At 38.2% G+C, this 17,078-nt stretch overlaps 1 protein-coding gene across 4 annotated transcripts; it reads right to left on the bottom strand.

The window, feature by feature from the left end:
* Positions 1 to 329: 329 nt before the first annotated feature.
* Positions 330 to 16,756, bottom strand: LOC127438185 (histone H4 transcription factor-like). Of its 4 annotated transcripts, none has more exons than XM_051693573.1 (11): positions 16,626 to 16,743; positions 14,638 to 14,761; positions 12,854 to 13,064; positions 11,347 to 11,576; positions 11,025 to 11,124; positions 8,679 to 8,831; positions 6,028 to 6,105; positions 4,326 to 4,446; positions 3,664 to 3,802; positions 3,019 to 3,143; positions 330 to 1,613 (listed from the first exon to the last, which is right to left on the bottom strand). In XM_051693573.1, exons 2-11 carry the CDS (start codon positions 14,671 to 14,673, stop codon positions 1,253 to 1,255), a joined length of 1,554 nt encoding a protein of 517 aa, XP_051549533.1. In that variant the 5' UTR covers positions 14,674 to 14,761; positions 16,626 to 16,743; the 3' UTR covers positions 330 to 1,252. The 4 variants fall into 4 exon arrangements, with proteins under 4 accessions (XP_051549533.1, XP_051549514.1, XP_051549524.1 ...); XM_051693554.1 differs by having other exon boundaries at positions 14,638 to 14,673; positions 16,626 to 16,740; XM_051693564.1 differs by lacking the exon at positions 14,638 to 14,761 and having other exon boundaries at positions 16,626 to 16,756.
* Positions 16,757 to 17,078: the final 322 nt, after the last annotated feature.

Here is a 17,078-nt window from a genome sequence, read left to right on the forward strand (position 1 = left end):
TTAAACAGAAAAGGTTAGGAAGCGATTTTATCACCCTAAAATCATGTTTACATGCATATTGTTTATGTCTTGTGGCTATACTTTTGAAAAAGTATTTTAATGTTCAAAAATTGGCCCCCATTCACTTCCATTGTAAGTGCATCACTGGAAACAAGAGGGATGAGTCAAAATTCATTTTTGTGGTATGCTGTCGATTGAGCTTAACTTGTATAGAACCCAGAATATTCCTTTAAATTATTAAGACTCAATGACAAACAACAAAAGTCTTCTGTAAGAGACATATCTTCATGGACGCCAAAACTATTTTAAAGACGCAAGAAACCCATTAATCTATTTTAAAACTACTTTTTAATTTGATAGAAAAGCTCAGACAATTTCCATAGTAATGAACCTTTCAGCAGAACAGAACCACATTATACACAACAGAATACATTTTAGATTAAAGTGACCCATAAACTGATGTCAATATTAATCAAACAGGAGTTCACGTGCCCTTCCAAATCAACTTCAAAACAGGAGCAAATAGCCTTACTGTATAAAACTATACACTGTAAAGAGTCATCCTCTGAGTCTGAAACTTATCTTCCCTTCACTAAAGGGGTGGTCACACTACACTTCTGTGCAGTGGAGAAAAGTTCAAGTTTGGTGAACTCTGACCTGCAAATCTGGATGACGAGAAGACAGGTGATGAACAGTAGATTGAAAAGTCACACATAAACCTCTTGGCTCAATTCAAAGAAAACTTTTTTAAAAGATGCATGTTGTTTTAATATATTATTATTTGTAATTTAATTATTAAAACTAGAAGCCCTCGGGTGGCATAATATCCTGATCCATTGTCCGAAACAATTTAGCGTGCTCGAAGCCTAGTGTGACTGCGGCTTAAGACTAAACCAGGAGAGTCAAAGAAAGCTGATTAAATTGTTCAGTGGGATTAAACACATTTCCTCTCTCTCTCTCTCTCTCTCTCTCTCTCTCTCTCAAATACACACACACACACACACACACACACACACATATGGCTCAAACTCATTCACATCACCAGAGCCAACTTGCAATTTAGAACTTTCTCTGTTCTGTTCAGTGTTTTGTTTATGGATCTCAATCTGACATCTAAAGACACTCAATTCCAGCTTTGGTCTCCTGTTAGTATCATAGTAATGTGAATCACAGAGTTTGGCATATCCTAACTCCTTTTTATTGTCTGATATACAGTAGCAGTCTCGGGGAGTTCCAGTAATCAGAGGCGGAGTTAGACCACCTCCATGCCCAATTGTTGGGCGGTGTCCTGCAGTTGACACATCACTGACTCCTCCCTCATAGAGTCTGTCTCTGAGGTGGTTCCTGCCGTCAATACCAGGAACACACTTTCTCCATTTCCCTGTGTCCTACAATCCTCTGCTACCTGCTTTCTCATTCCTGCCTCTGTTTTTCCACACATGGTTCCGACGGGCTCCGTCTCCTCTAGTACTTCACCCGACTGGATGTCCCGCGGGGTGGACTCACTGCTGTCCCCCTCCCCCTGCCGCTCCCGCATCAGCTGCTCTGTCAGCTCCACACTCTCATAACGGATCAGCTGCAGTCGCATGAACCCGTCTTCATGTTCTTTATACCTGAAAGGGCAAGTGGAAGGTACAATGGAATTAATTATTATTTAGGTTGAGGATATCAACCATGAAAACAAACCTAAATTAAGACAAACACTTTATAAGAGAAAGTCTGATGCACATTGCACATAATAATTCACAAGAGCTTTCTGAAACCAAAAGCTTCAATCTGATTTGGCTGGCTTTGATCAGATGGGCCCTTCCTGTCTAAAGGTGCAGTCACAAGATTACTTGAGACACTGCAATGGATATCGACAACAGGATACATTGTCATGTGCTAGGGCTTCTGTTTTTAATAATAAATCACAAATTACAAGTTATTATACATTTAAAATATTCAAACATACCAGCTACTCCACTTTCCTTCAACAAAGCAAACCATGCAGCTTTAAAGTTTGTACCCTTTTCATTGAGCAAAAAGGTAAATCTGTAATGTTTAGATCCTCTATTGGTCAAAAGTGTTTCCACTTTGCAAAATCACAGGTCAGTGTTCACCAAACTTGAACTTCAGTATGCAGCAAATGATGAAACTTCGTCATATGAGCCTGGATTTCAGCATATCCAAGTTCGCATGGGTATGAATGAATGTCAGTGGTGCACAAAGTCTAGTGTGACTGCACCTTAAAGGGATAGTTCACCCAAAAATGAAAATTCTCTCATGATTTACTCACCCTCCTGGCATCCCAGATGTGTATGACTTTCTTTCTTCTGCAGAACACAAATGAAGATTTTTAGAAGAATATTTCAGCTCAGTAGGTCCTCACAACGCAAGTGAAAGGGTGCCAACATTTTAAAGCTCCAAAATCCACATAAAGGGAGCATAAAATTAATCCATACAACTCCAGAGTTTTAATCAATATCTTCAAAAGCTATATCATAGGTGTGGTTGAGAAACAGATCAATATTTAAGTCATTTTTTTATCATAAACTCTTCAAACTGAAGAATGAAAATCACCAAAAAACACAAGAACGAGAATGTGAAAGTGAAGTGGAGATTGACTGAGCAGGGAGGAGAATTAATAGTAAAAAAGGACTACAATATTGATCTGTTTCTCACCCATACCTATCTTATCGCTTCTGAAGATAATGCATGTCATCTGGAGTACTTTTATGTTGCCCTTATGTGGATGTTGGAACTTCAAAATTTGGCATTCAGTTACATTGTATGGACCAACAGAGCTGAGATATTCTTCTAAAAATCTTAGTTTGTGCTCTGCAGAAGAAAGAAAGTCATACACATCTGGGATGGCATGAGGGTGAGTTAACGATGAGAGAATTTTCATTTTTGGGAGATCTAACCCTTTAAGTGGGCTTTTCTTGGACAGAATAAGTTGCAAAGTAGACCAGACATTATTTCTATAGTCAAAAGTCTGGGTCTGTGACAGTAGATCAAGGGAGGAAGTCTTCAAACCTGAATCTGGGGTGTCCTGAGGGCCATTTGAACTGATGTTTCTTGCGTAGGTGGGCAGTGAGATTGTTCCCCCGGGTGAAGCACTGCTCACACACGTGGCACTTATAGCGAGGGGTGTAATCTCCCTTAATACACAATGCAAAGCAGAACATTAACGTTTTTAACTACTTTGAAGTTATGAGCTGAATTTGAGTCACTGTACATTTGCAATGTACATTTTATTAGCTTTACTGATGCACACATTTGCTAACACTGAAATTTCATAATGTTATATATTTATTATGTATGTATTTTGCTACTACCTGAATGAAGGTCTTTTCACATTATATTATTTTATAGCTCAAACATTATCATTACAACAATCATATTCTTCAATGAAATTTACATTTGCCCTTTTACATTTTAACAAACAATACCATTAATCTGTTGGTCTAAGCAAACTATCTGCTTACAGTAAAGTTTATGCATAACATAGTTTGTAATTCAGTTGTAGTATTTTCTGTATGACTTTAGCCTCACCTCATGTATTAAGAGCTGTCATTTTTGGACTAGCTTAGCTCATTTTCTAATGTAATGTGTTGTCCTTTTCTGATTTGCTGATCATGTGTAGATATGAATGTGGCTGGGGTTTTCTGATTGGCTCACCTCATGAATGCGTTTGTAGTGGTTCTTGATTGAGTAAAGGGAGCGGGTGGAGTAGTTACAGTCAGAGAAGTCACATCGATACGCTGGCTCACTGCTGTGTGTGTCTAAATGCTTCCGCAAGTCAATCAGGTTTTTACAGCTGAGAACCACACCCACACAAACAGACAAATTATATTCTAACCAAAGTGTCTTAAATGCTAACACCTGTAACTGCATAGCAAGTTATCAGATTATAAATATGGTCCTCCAGCGTTAACAAATCACAGCCAATGGTAATTAACGGAACAGCTAAACAAATAATTATAATTCTCGCATCATTTACTCACCCTTGTAACTCCCGCATGATCGCACCAAGGAGACTATGGATTAGGGGTTACATTTTGGTCTGTTTTTCACCCAAAACTGATCAGATCACTTATGGATTAAATCAATCAAGTACCTTTATGTTGCCTTTATTGCCTTTTTGTAGCTTGAAAGATTTGGACCCAATTAATCCAATAAAACACCTCATATCACCATCAAAATATCTTCGTTTGTGTTCCACAGAAGCCATCCAAGTTTGCGACGGCGTTAAAGTCAGAAAATTATGAGAGAATTATAATTTTTGGGTTAACTATTGTTTTAAGTGGCTTACTGCATTTTTTGTAAGAACCAGGTCTCACCTGTACTCGCAGTAGTCACAGCTGTAGGGCTTCTCGTTGGAATGTCGAAACTTGATGTGGTTTCTCAGTGAGGAAGGTGATGGACAGGTCATATCACACAGTGGACATTTATAATGGTTGACTTTGAACAGAGAACGGAGAAACACGTCATTAGAACATACAGGTCACACCTTACAGGACAATAAAGGCAAGTGTTCAAATTGAGTCAGAGCTCTTGGGGGGGGTCTCCTCACACCCCCCAAAATAATTCACAGAATAAGTCGATATATTTGATTAAAATGAGTCTTTTTGTTATTTTAATGAGTTTTAAGACAAAAGTAGGATGTTAGTCTTAATAACAAACTATAATTTTTAGAACTTAAATAGTGGTCACTGTGACTGAGATGCATAGTGTATGGAAGAGTTATAGATATAAATTATTTCATTTGTTCCAATACATTGTTTTCTCTGTTGTCACCATCGTGTACCGGCATGGCTTGTGTATTTAAAGATATTGAGGGAGGACCACTAGTCATGGACATGGCATAATTATTGAAACAATATCTATGTAATAACTTTACAACCATTTGATCGTGAGCTAACATGTAGTATTAGATAAACACCAGAAAATCTACGTGCATATTAACTGCGTGCATATTAATTAGCCTCTAGAGACGGTTTAGTTCTAAGATAAAAGATGATTTCATGTTTGTAATTTAGGTGTTCCAACAATCATAAATCAAAGAAGAATTATATTGTACCATTATTGGTGAAAATGGGGATCAACACTGCCAGTGTCAATCAGTCACCATTTGTAAGTTTCTTCAGAAAATATGTTAAAAATGTTCCTGCAGGGGGCCTGGGTAGCTCAGCGATTACTGACACTGACTACCACCCCTGGAGTCGCAAGTTCGAATCCAGGGTGTGCTGAGTGACTCCAGCCAGGTCCAACTCCTCAAACTCCCCTCAATTCGAACACAGATAAAGTCAATGTATCTCCGACATTGCTATTGATTTTAACAACAAGCATAAACAGAACTTGATTAATACAGTAGAACAAAATACAACCTTTATGACACTTACAGGGATGGTTCACACAAAAACGAAAATTCTACGACTTACTTTCATCAGCAAAACACAAACAAAGATTTTTAAAAGAATATTTCAGCACTGTTGGTCTATACAATGCAAGTGAATGGTGACCACTGACCAGAACGTTGAAGGACCAAAAGGCAGCATAAAAGTAATCCATAAGACTCCAATGGTTAAATCCATGTCTTCAGAAGTGATATGATAAATGTGTGTGAGAAACAGATCAATATTTAAGTCCATATGCTGGTGTTGAAGTGACTTTCACTGTCACATTCAGCCATCTACTGGTCGGGGCTGGTCAAAGGTGGAGATTGATGGTAAAACAGGACTTAAATATTGATCTGTTTCTCACTCAAATATATCATATTGCTTCTGAAGATATGGATTTAACCACTGGAGTCACATGGACTACTTTTATGCCTCCTTTATGTAATTTTTGGACTTTCTGAGTTCTGGTCATCATTTACTTGCAATGGGAGGACCAAAAGTGCAGAAAAATCTTCTAAAAATCTTAATTTGTGTTCTGCTTAAGAAAGAAAGTAATACATATCAGGGATGGTGTGAGCGTGAGTAAATAATGAGTTTTAATTTTTTTGATAATCTATCCCATTAACATATAAAAGACCCATACCATGGTTCCTCATGTGGTCTCTCAGTAGCCTCTCAGTGGCAAAACGCTTAGAGCAGTGAGAACATTGAAACCTTTGACCTACACACACAAAGAAATATATATATTATGGGTCCATCCATATTTATAATTTAAGTTTGATAAAAAATAAAAAATAAACAAATCATCCACCAGTTAGAATGGGGCGAGTAAAAGAAAGACTATAACAATCTATAGAGAAGTAAATACATGCAAAGGTTTACAGTTTCACTGTTATTGCTGGTTGTGCTGTATGTAAACCCTTCCCTAGGGTTGGATGCTTTAGAAACACTGCTTCATGAAGCTTCAAAACCTTAACAAATCATTTGTTTCGAACCAGTGCTTCAGAGCACGTATCAAACTGGCCAAGGCACGTGATTTTTGCAAACGAGGCTCATTATGTCATAGGCTGCATTCCACTTTACTTTTAACATCCATTCGCTAATTCCCCTAAGCACTTCCCCTCTGGGGAATCCCCGCCGCCATTTTGGAAGTCCATTCCACTTCGTTCAGTGAGCGAGGGAAGTTTCTATTGACAGACCCTCAACCCCTCGATTCTGACCGAGGGAGCGAGTCTACTCTGATGTACACTTCAGGCAGCTCCATATCCCATAATGCAACTCGATTGTGACATGACAGCATATCGCGCTTCATCAACCCCACACAACTCTAATGTATGATGGAAGTGAAGTTAGGTCAATTAAGCAGTTTACAAAAGTTATATTGAGATTTAACAGCATAATACTTGTAGCTACCTTAAACTATCTGTTTGTCACACACCATTTTCATTTTGGTAAAGCTTGATTAATCCTTTCTAACAATTAATTCTAATTTTTAAAAAAATTTAACATATGAGATCTATACATAAGCCTCTGAAATTACAACTAAACTTGACCTGAATCTGTGGTTGCATCAATCTGCGAAAACGTTGTTTTCACAGGTGCAAAAATCACTCAATAATAGACCTTTTTCACATTCCAGGTTTTGGAACGTAGAACTAAACGTTTGCAGGGTAAACTTCAACATTATTTTCACTTACCCATTTGCTCAAGAGCAAAAGAAAAAATCCACTATTACGTTCAAATGACTTTCCAGAAGAGGAAACAAATAGAGAGCAGTGGATTAATACAGTAAAATGGGAGAAGATGCCAAATTTACTGTCACTCTCAACAGCTGTAATAGAAACTCCCTCACAACTGTGGTCATTCAGTTTTTAAAACTAATTCCAGGGTAATGTAACACAAAGCATAATGTTATAAACTTACACTCAATATTTTAAAAATGTATAATCTAAAAAAAAATGCAAGATTTACACTGATAAATAAGGCGGAAACACGTCATCACAGTCTGTGAAAAAGGTCTATTCCACAAATTGACATCAGCCATCAACGTGCTCCAAGTGATCAAGGGTTTAGGGTGTTCCAGTTAAACCCACTGCACAGGTTCCGCCAGTAGTGGACACTCACGCAACGTAAGCAATGACGTACATCCGAGTCTGTAAGACGGAGGGAAGTTAGCGAGGGAAGGGCATACAAATTTGAAGTGGAACGCAGCCATACTGTTTCGAAAAAGTGTCGTGGTTACACTAGGGGGTGTGTTGATCTTACAGTGAAACCCTGAATCAGTGTTAAATCAGAATCAGAATCAGAATGAGCTTTATTGCCAAGTGTTCCCACGTACACAAGGAATTTTTTGGTGATATGAGAAACAAGTGATCACAGAACATTACAGTGAGACACAGAATATAAAACGAGGTAGGAGTATAAATAGACATACAAAATAATAATAAATGCAGGCTGTACCTGATCTCGAGTCAATTCAACAATAACTAAGGTCTATAAAATCAGACTGATTCAAACAACAGCTAATGATTTTAATTAAGTCATTTTAATTTTCCCGTCTATCATCTTGAGTTGTGTTCCCAAAGAATCCAAATGTTTATGAGAAAGAAATTTGAGAGATAGATATTTTATGATATTTAAAGAGATTTATTTGTTTTCTAAAAAGGTAAATCTGGAATTTCGGTTATTGTACATGATAATACACCTTCACTTTCTTTCTTTTTTGTAGAGGTTATCACTAGCTAAATAACCAAAAGCAGTAGGATGAGTGAGTTCGAGTTCCCACCCAGGCGGAGTGTAACTTATTACCATGTTTCGTTTATTAATCTGTCAAAGCATAAATATTCGTAAAATTAGTTCATACAAAACAAAGTGTTGTTTTAGAATAACATTTTTTTAATATATATTGCTTGATGTTAAAAATAATTTTAAAACAGCAATTATAAAAAGCCCAACATATATATGAAGGTCTCCATATTATCCAAATATTCAGATCAGTTTATTTCAGGATAGTGTAGACAACCATGAAAAATATATGACAAAAACAGGGCAGTAAATAATTTCCAATGTATTGTGTCAGAGCTGCTTTTGACTCGAGTCTTCTTATTGCATTTACACGCCTGTGACCGGCAGATTTCCTCAGTGTGCAGTGTTTCAATCACTTCGAAACAGTGAATCATTTTCCGAAGCAATTGGTTCATTTGACTGGAAGTTTCGGAAAGCTTCGTTTCTGCCATCACTACCATTTCCAACCCTGCTGCTGCCCATGCAGAGCTCAAACACAACCCCTCTCACCTTCTATGGAGGTCTGTCGTCGAATGTGGTCGAAGAACTTTGTGTTGTTGGCGAACATTCCTCCGCAGGTCGGACATGCCACCAGCTTTTCCTGCGTGTGACTACGCATGTGCTCTCGCAACTTAAACCTGCCATTGAAAGACGCCTCACAATCTATAAAAGGCAAATGGAAAGTTAAATAGAATGTCTTCTTAGAAGTTTGGCAGTCTGTTAAGTCATGATGAGCAGTCTAAACCGATCACATTTGACATCGAAGAAGCTCAATGTCTATTGCCATTAGAGTTTCCTTTAATAGGTAGTATAATTATCATAAATATATAATCATGGCTCCAAAAAACTTAATATCAGATGCAGTAAAGCTGAATAGTTCCTGAGTAAAGTTCTGATCTAAATTAACCTGATAGTGTTAACATTCATAAAGCAGGCTCATTGAGTGAAATGAAAGACACATTAAGTAAATACAGGTGCATCTCAATAAATTAGAATGTCGTGGAAAAGTTCATTTATTTCAGTAATTCAACTAAAATTGTGAAACTCGTGTATTAAATAAATTCAATGCACACAGACTGAAGTAGTTTAAGTCTTTGGTTCTTTTAATTGTGATGATTTTGGCTCACATTTAACAAAAACCCACCAATTCACTATCTCAAAAAATTAGAATACATCATAAGACCAATAAAAAAATTTTTAGTGAATTGTTGGCCTTCTGGAAAGTATGTTCATTTACTGTATATGTACTCAATACTTGGTAGGGGCTCCTTTTGCTTTAATTACTGCCTCAATTCGGCGTGGCATGGAGGTGATCAGTTTGTGGCACTGCTGAGGTGGTATGGAAGCCCAGGTTTCTTTGACAGTGGCCTTCAGCTCATCTGCATTTTTTGGTCTCTTGTTTCTCATTTTCCTCTTGACAATACCCCATAGATTCTCTATGGGGTTCAGGTCTGGTGAGTTTGCTGGCCAGTCAAGCACACCAACACCATGGTCATTTAACCAACTTTTGGTGCTTTTGGCAGTGTGGGCAGGTGCCAAATCCTGCTGGAAAATGAAATCAGCATCTTTAAAAAGCTGGTCAGCAGAAGGAAGCATGAAGTGCTCCAAAATTTCTTGGTAAACGGGTGCAGTGACTTTGGTTTTCAAAAAACACAGTGGATCAACACCAGCAGATGACATTGCACCCCAAATCATCACAGACTGTGGAAACTTAACACTGGACTTCAAGCAACTTGGGCTATGAGCTTCTCCACCCTTCCTCCAGACTCTAGGACCTTGGTTTCCAAATGAAATACAAAACTTGCTCTCATCTGAAAAGAGGACTTTGGACCACTGGGCAACAGTCCAGTTCTTCTTCTCCTTAGCCCATGTAAGACGCCTCTGACGTTGTCTGTGGTTCAGGAGTGGCTTAATAAGAGGAATACGACAACTGTAGCCAAATTCCTTGACATGTCTGTGTGTGGTGGCTCTTGATGCCTTGACCCCAGCCTCAGTCCATTCCTTGTGAAGTTCACCCAAATTCTTGAATCGATTTTGCTTGACAATCATAAGGCTGTGGTTCTCTCGGTTGGTTGTGCATCTTTTTCTTCCACACGTTTTCCTTCCACTCAACTTTCTGTTAACATGCTTGGATACAGCACTCTGTGAACAGCCAGCTTCTTTGGCAATGAATGTTTGTGGCTTACCCTCCTTGTGAAGGGTGTCAATGATTGTCTTCTGGACAACTGTCAGATCAGCAGATTGTGTAGCCTAGTGAACCAAACTGAGAGACCATTTTGAAGGCTCAGGAAACCTTTGCAGGTGTTTTGTGTTGATTAGCTGATTGGCATGTCACCATATTCTAATTTTTTGAGATAGTGAATTGGTGGGTTTTTGTTAAATGTGAGCCAAAATCATCACAATTAAAAGAACCAAAGACTTAAACTACTTCAGTCTGTGTGCACTGAATTTATTTAATACACGAGTTTCACAATTTGAGTTGAATTACTGAAATAAATGAACTTTTCCACGACATTCTAATTTATTGAGATGCACCTGTATATAATTATGTTTCACTGACTTTTTTTAATCTTCCTAAACAACTGATACAACAGCATTAGCCTCTCTGCTGCACGCACCAACTCTGGAGCACTCCAGTGACTGTACAAGTGTACATCATTTTAAATTCACAGTATTTGTCAAAATTACATTAAATTCTTTAGGAGTTGAAGAACGGAAAAGTGGGGAAAAGTGGGAAAAGAATACTAAGTGCACATACATCTGTACTTAATGAAAGAATAACATGTTCTTCCTTCAGCTCACAATTATCATAACTGAAACTCTTTAATGCATAATGTTAGGACAGTCATTTCTTACCTTTCCAGCCACAAAACAACACACTCTCTTCATTGGCCTCGAGACAGTGGGCATGCATCTCCACATGTCTGAAGAACCACTCTGGATTATCCATAGTCATCTGAACACAAAAACACTTATCAGCAGAGATAAGATACAGACAACTACAGCATTGACAAAGAGAATTCAGACAATAATAGAAGAATTGGACTTAATTTATCCCACATCCTCAGTTCCCCACAAAAACACACCTATGATTTTATCCCCTGATTTGACTTTAAGATCTACTAAAAAGGAGCATTCCTTCCCACAACCTCCTGACACAACAAAAATGTCACCTTACCTCACAGTGCTCCCAAAGACAGAGGAAGTTCTCTTGGACCTCAGGCAAGATGTTGCGGGTGTGGACACCGACCGAGCAGGTGCCCATGTCATTGTGACCCTTGAGTATTGCAACTCCCCACTGCTTCAACTTGGTGTGGTAACAATGGAAGAACATGTGTCTAAGCAGCTCCCCATCACCTTCCACTGAACAGAAGCCACAGTCTCGCCACAGACAGTTATGTTCCTCTTCTGTAAAACATGCAGGCAGACAAGAAATAACCATTTCCCCTACAACAGCACTAACATCCAGTATTGGAGAACTTTTTCAGTAAACCAAAACATCTCTGTTTTCCATGCCACATTATTTATTGCATCAACTGTAAGAAAAGAGGCTTGCACACTTTATGCTCTATACATGATATTTAATATAGAAAAATGTAGGCTGGTTGTTGCCGTTTAACCCTGAGAAGTGTGCGAGCCTCTTTTCTTATAGCTGATGCCATTTGTAGGCTCAACACAACAACTTGCAATTTTACTTGGTGTGCGTGTGTTCATAGTCATACAAACATTATTTATTGCACACAGCCGTAAAACTGAGCATGCTGAAGCAATTATTAAAAGCACATCTGAGGAATGTCCTTTTTTATCTCAAGGAGTGTTGGGAATCTGGATCATTACAGCAAATTTGATCATTTGAAAAATTAAAACCAGCTCTTTTAAAAACACATTCTCTGATTTATCACTCAATAGTATTCCCAGAGGTGCCCAAATGGTATTTTTGTCTTTTCTTGTAGCAAAGAGTTTTAAATACTGCTTTTATTACTGTTTTTATTTCATGAATTAGGATGGTTTTAGCTATAACATCTGTATTTATTGTAAATTTATGTATTAAAGTTTGAAGCTGCCTGTCACCCTATCTCAATCCTTAGTTTTTGTGCATTACTGAAAATACTCTAGTAGGAATTTGATTTTACATATATTATTTATACATACATAAATATGAGGTACTGATCCTTGAAAATAAAAAATAGCTATTTATTGTGGGACCTGGGTAGCTTAGCGAGTACTGACGCTGACTACCACCCCTGGAGTCGTGAGTTTGAATCCAGGGTGTGCCGAGTGACTCCAGCCAGGTCTCCTAAGCAACCAAATTAGCCCCGTTGCTAGGGAGGGTAGAGTCACATGGGGTAACCTCCTCGTGGTCACTATAATGTGGTTCTCGCTCTCGGTGGGGCGCATGGTGAGTTGTGCGTGGATGCCGTGGAGAATAGCGTGAAGCCTCCACATGCACTACGTCTCTGCGGTAACACGCTCAACAAGCCACGTGATAAGCTGCGCGGATTGACTGTCTCAGACGCGGAAGCAAATGAGATTCGTCTTCCGCCACCTGGATTGAGGCGAGTCACTACGCCACCATGAGGACTTGGGAATTGGGGGCATTGGTATTTGGGCATGCCAAATTGGGGAGAAAAAAAAAAGCTATTTATTACTTGTAGTTAGTCATATTTAAGGTGTGTTAGACGCACCTGGTAAATCCGAGCTCTCACTTTCTACAGTAGCTTTATAATGTTTCTCTATGTGCTGGCAGAACTCCTGCATCTTTTCAAACGTCTCCTGACACGAGCCCCACTCGCACACCAGTTCCAGCAGCAGCTCCTCTCTGCGTGGGGCACGCTTGCCCGGAGAGGGCATTATGCACCACTGAATGTAAAGCACAATGTGTGGACCTCCAGAGCTCTGAAAGTAGACAGTAAAGTGACATGTGAGATGTGTCATGACAACAAATAAAAACAACACAACTAGCTAATCTGCCCAAGATTAAAGTCTTTTACAATAATTGTTAAGCACTGGCTTAAAAGAAACCAGAGCTGTACTCATTTTTAATCAATAAACTTTTAGTTTAATCCTTGTTACCAGGGTTGAAAGCAACCTTATTCATTTTATAGTATAATATTCACTCTTTTTTATGTTTAGTTTAATTCTGTTTGTTTTTTTAGTTAGGCTTTTTTTTTTTTCACTTAAAAAAAAACAAAAATGAAAATAAATAAATCTAGAGACCTAGATGTGCTATAATCTCTAGATACAATGTATCTTTTTGACACAAAATTGATACATTTTGTGCTGAAATCATGTTTTTGTTCTGTCCCTATACAAATAAATAAATAAATAAATAACTGTCAGCTTGCGTTTCTAATGCCAATAAGCAACAACCTTTCACAATAAATGAACAGCGACAAAATATGTAACTTATATCACAAGCAAACTCCTTAATAACCAAATGAACTACCAGTGGGTTGATCACATTATAGCCAAAGTTATTAACCTAGATGAGAAATACCTGGTTAGCTAAAGAAACAAATAACTTAATGCTTTGCCTCCGTTTTGTTGATTGGTCACATTTTGGTGGTTAGGCATAGTTGAATGTGTTTTTTTTTTTTTTGTGATGGAACGAATAAAATGTTGTTAAAACGTTTGATAAACTACTTACCTTTTGCTACTACTTCAAACATTTCCTCATTTCATCGCACGAAACATTTAAACCAATCAGAAATCCCCTATGCGCCGTCGCGTTCGAATCTCAACCAATCAAATTACACCTACGTGGTACGTCGAAATGACCATTCCGCCAGACATAGAAACCTATTCAAGTGTTCCGCTACTCGATTTACGGTAGTCACTTGACTATATAAAACAATGAAATAAAAAAATAAAATAAAATAAAGACGTTGTAACCCTGCCACAAACTTAAAATGCAGTTAAGTATGAAACTGATGGATATCACATAAACTATATATTATAATACTTTTATGTCATCAAGGACCGTCAGTATTATTCACAGAGGAAAGATTGATTCACACAGTTAACATTAATGTTTTTTTCACCATACCCTTATTTTATGTGGATTAGGACAGTGCATACTTTGTTGTGACACACACACACACACACACACACACACACACACACACGTTGGTGCAGCCATCATTATGAGGATTCTCCATAGACATAATGATTTTTATACTGTACAAACTATAGATTCTATTTCCTAACCCTACCCCTACCCCTAAACCTAACCCTCACAAAAAACGTTCTGCATTTTTACATTTTCAATAAAACATCATATAGTATGGTTTTTTTACGTGATTTGAATTATGGGGACACTAGAAATGTCCTCATAAACCACATTTATAGCATAATACCCTTGTAATTACCAGTTTGTAACCTTAAAAAAAAGTCCTCGTAAACCACTTAAACTTGCCCACACACCCACATACACAAAACCTTAAAGTGATAGTTCACCCAATTTACTCACCCTCATGCCATCCCAGATGTGTAAGACTTTCTTCATCTGCTGAAATCAATCGAAGATTTTTAGAAGAATATCTCAGCTATGGTGGTCCAAACAATGCAAGTGAATGGGTGCCAAAATTTTGAAGCTCCAAAATCCACATAAGGGGAACATAAAAGTACTTCAGACAACTCTCAGGTTTAAATCCATATCTTCAGAAGCGATATAATACGTGTGGGTGAGAAACAGATACATATTTAAAGGTGCTATATGTAAGATTGACAACAAGCGTTTGAAATGGGTACTGCAGTCCAAATTCAAAATATTGGAGAGTTGTCTGCCCTGCCCCAGACTCGAAGCTCATGCGGGTTGCCAGAATGTTGCATCCGTTTTAAAGGTTTTCTGGGCTTTAATCTGTCTCCATCTTCCAAAGGCATCTCCAATATTTATCCTTGTTTTACTACGCCTCTGTTCACAGTGGTTTTTAGATGGACAGCGAGGCTTTTTAGGTCGGGTGGAATCTACAATCTCAAAAATTTCCTCAACTGCTTAAAATATACCTGAATCAAACCATTTCACATAACTTTCCAAAATAGAGGCTTCTGTTTTTTTTTTTTTCAGGTCACCCCAGACTTCCGGAATTCCTTACACAGAGGCAAAGACATGTTGTACATAATCTATAGAATTTTCATGTCCCAATGAGAATTATGGGCATATGTGCAGACTGTCCCATTGCATGCACATGTACTGACAGAGTAGATGAAATACACACTAGTGTAAAAACATCCCATAGTTTATAGAGGACAGGCAGTTTAGAAATCATTCAAAAAAATCCTTTAGTCAGTTGAATATGGTTGCATCCAAATGGAAGCAGCAGCCTGTGAAAAAGGATTTTACACATTGAGCTCATGGGGTCTAGACGTCGTAAAAAAGACACACAAGGTGATACCGGATTCCAAATGCCACGGCACTCCCCAAGACCTGTGAAATAAATCTATCATTAGCAGGGGTGGACTGGGAATAGAAATCGGCCCATGATTTTACATAGAAACTGGCCCAAAAGTTGTTCGGGGGGTGGGGGTCGCAGTCCTTTTCTGCATATTGCTGCCCCCTTCGGCATATCGCGACACCGTTTTGTGGCCCGTTCTGCATAACACAGCGGCCCATTTCAGCTTATCGCGGCCCATTCGGCCCCGTTTCGTGGCTGGCCCACCGGTAAAAGTCCCGGTTCTCCCGATGGCCAGTCCGCCCCTGATCATTAGTTCATCTGATCAAAACAACAGTTCTATCATACATAACACTGACGATAATGATCTAATAGATGCTGCAAGTACACTGGCAGAGAGTCTGTGGGTATCAATATCCTACAACCCTCTTTACTGGTTCCAACCACTTTTAAAGGGATAATTCACCCAAAATTGAAATTTGCTCACCCTCTTGCCATCCCAGATGTGTATGACTTTCTTTCTTCTGCTGAACACAAACAAAGATCTTTAGAAGAATATCTCAGATCTGTTGGTCCATACAATGCAAGTGAATGGTGACCAGAAATTTAAAGCTTTGGTTTAATCCATTTAATCAGTGAAGCAATATTATAGGTGTGGGTGAGAAACAGATCAATATTCACATTCTGAAAGTGAAAAAGGAGATTTATAGTTAAAAAGGACTTAAATATTGATCTGTTTTACACCCACACCTATCATATCGCTTCTGTAGAAATGGATTTAAATACTGGAGTCTTATGGATTACTTTTATGATGCCTTTATGTGATTTTTGGAGCTTCAAAGTTCTGGTCACCATTTACTTGCATTGTATGGACCTACAGAGCTGAGATATTCTTCTAAAAATCTTCATTTGTGTTCTGCAGAAGACAGAAAGTCATACGCATCTGGGATGACATGAGGATGAGTAAATGATTGAGAATTTTCATTTTTGGGTGAACTATCCCATTAATGGAACTAACCACAGGTACATCACATTACCTCTGATGGAATACATTTGAGGTAGTTACTTGTATCAACAGCATGATTGTAGTCAAGAGTTCTCTCATGTGTAGGCCTCAGTAAGTTGGTTGATAAGGGTCATGTTGTTGCACTCAATAAACTCATGGTCTCCCTCCAGTCCCCTTTGCACATCTAGAAGATATAACATTTCTGCCACCTGCAGGACAAAAGAGGAAATGCTATTTCATTTTTAAACATAATCATATACTGTACATACACTGGTGGCCAAAAGTTTGGAATAATGCACAGATTTTGCTCTTATGGAAAGAAATTGGTACTTTTATTCACCAAAGTAGCATTCAACTGATCACAATGTACAATCAGGACATTAATAACGTGAAAAATTACTATTACAATTTGAATTGTAACAATTTAAACTACTTTAAAGAGTTCTCATCAAAAAATCCTCCATGTGCAGCAATGACAGCTTTGCAGATCCTTGGCATTGTAACTGTCAGTTT

This window comes from Myxocyprinus asiaticus, chromosome 4 (genome assembly GCF_019703515.2).
Source record: "Myxocyprinus asiaticus isolate MX2 ecotype Aquarium Trade chromosome 4, UBuf_Myxa_2, whole genome shotgun sequence".
Classification (NCBI taxonomy): domain Eukaryota; kingdom Metazoa; phylum Chordata; class Actinopteri; order Cypriniformes; family Catostomidae; genus Myxocyprinus; species Myxocyprinus asiaticus.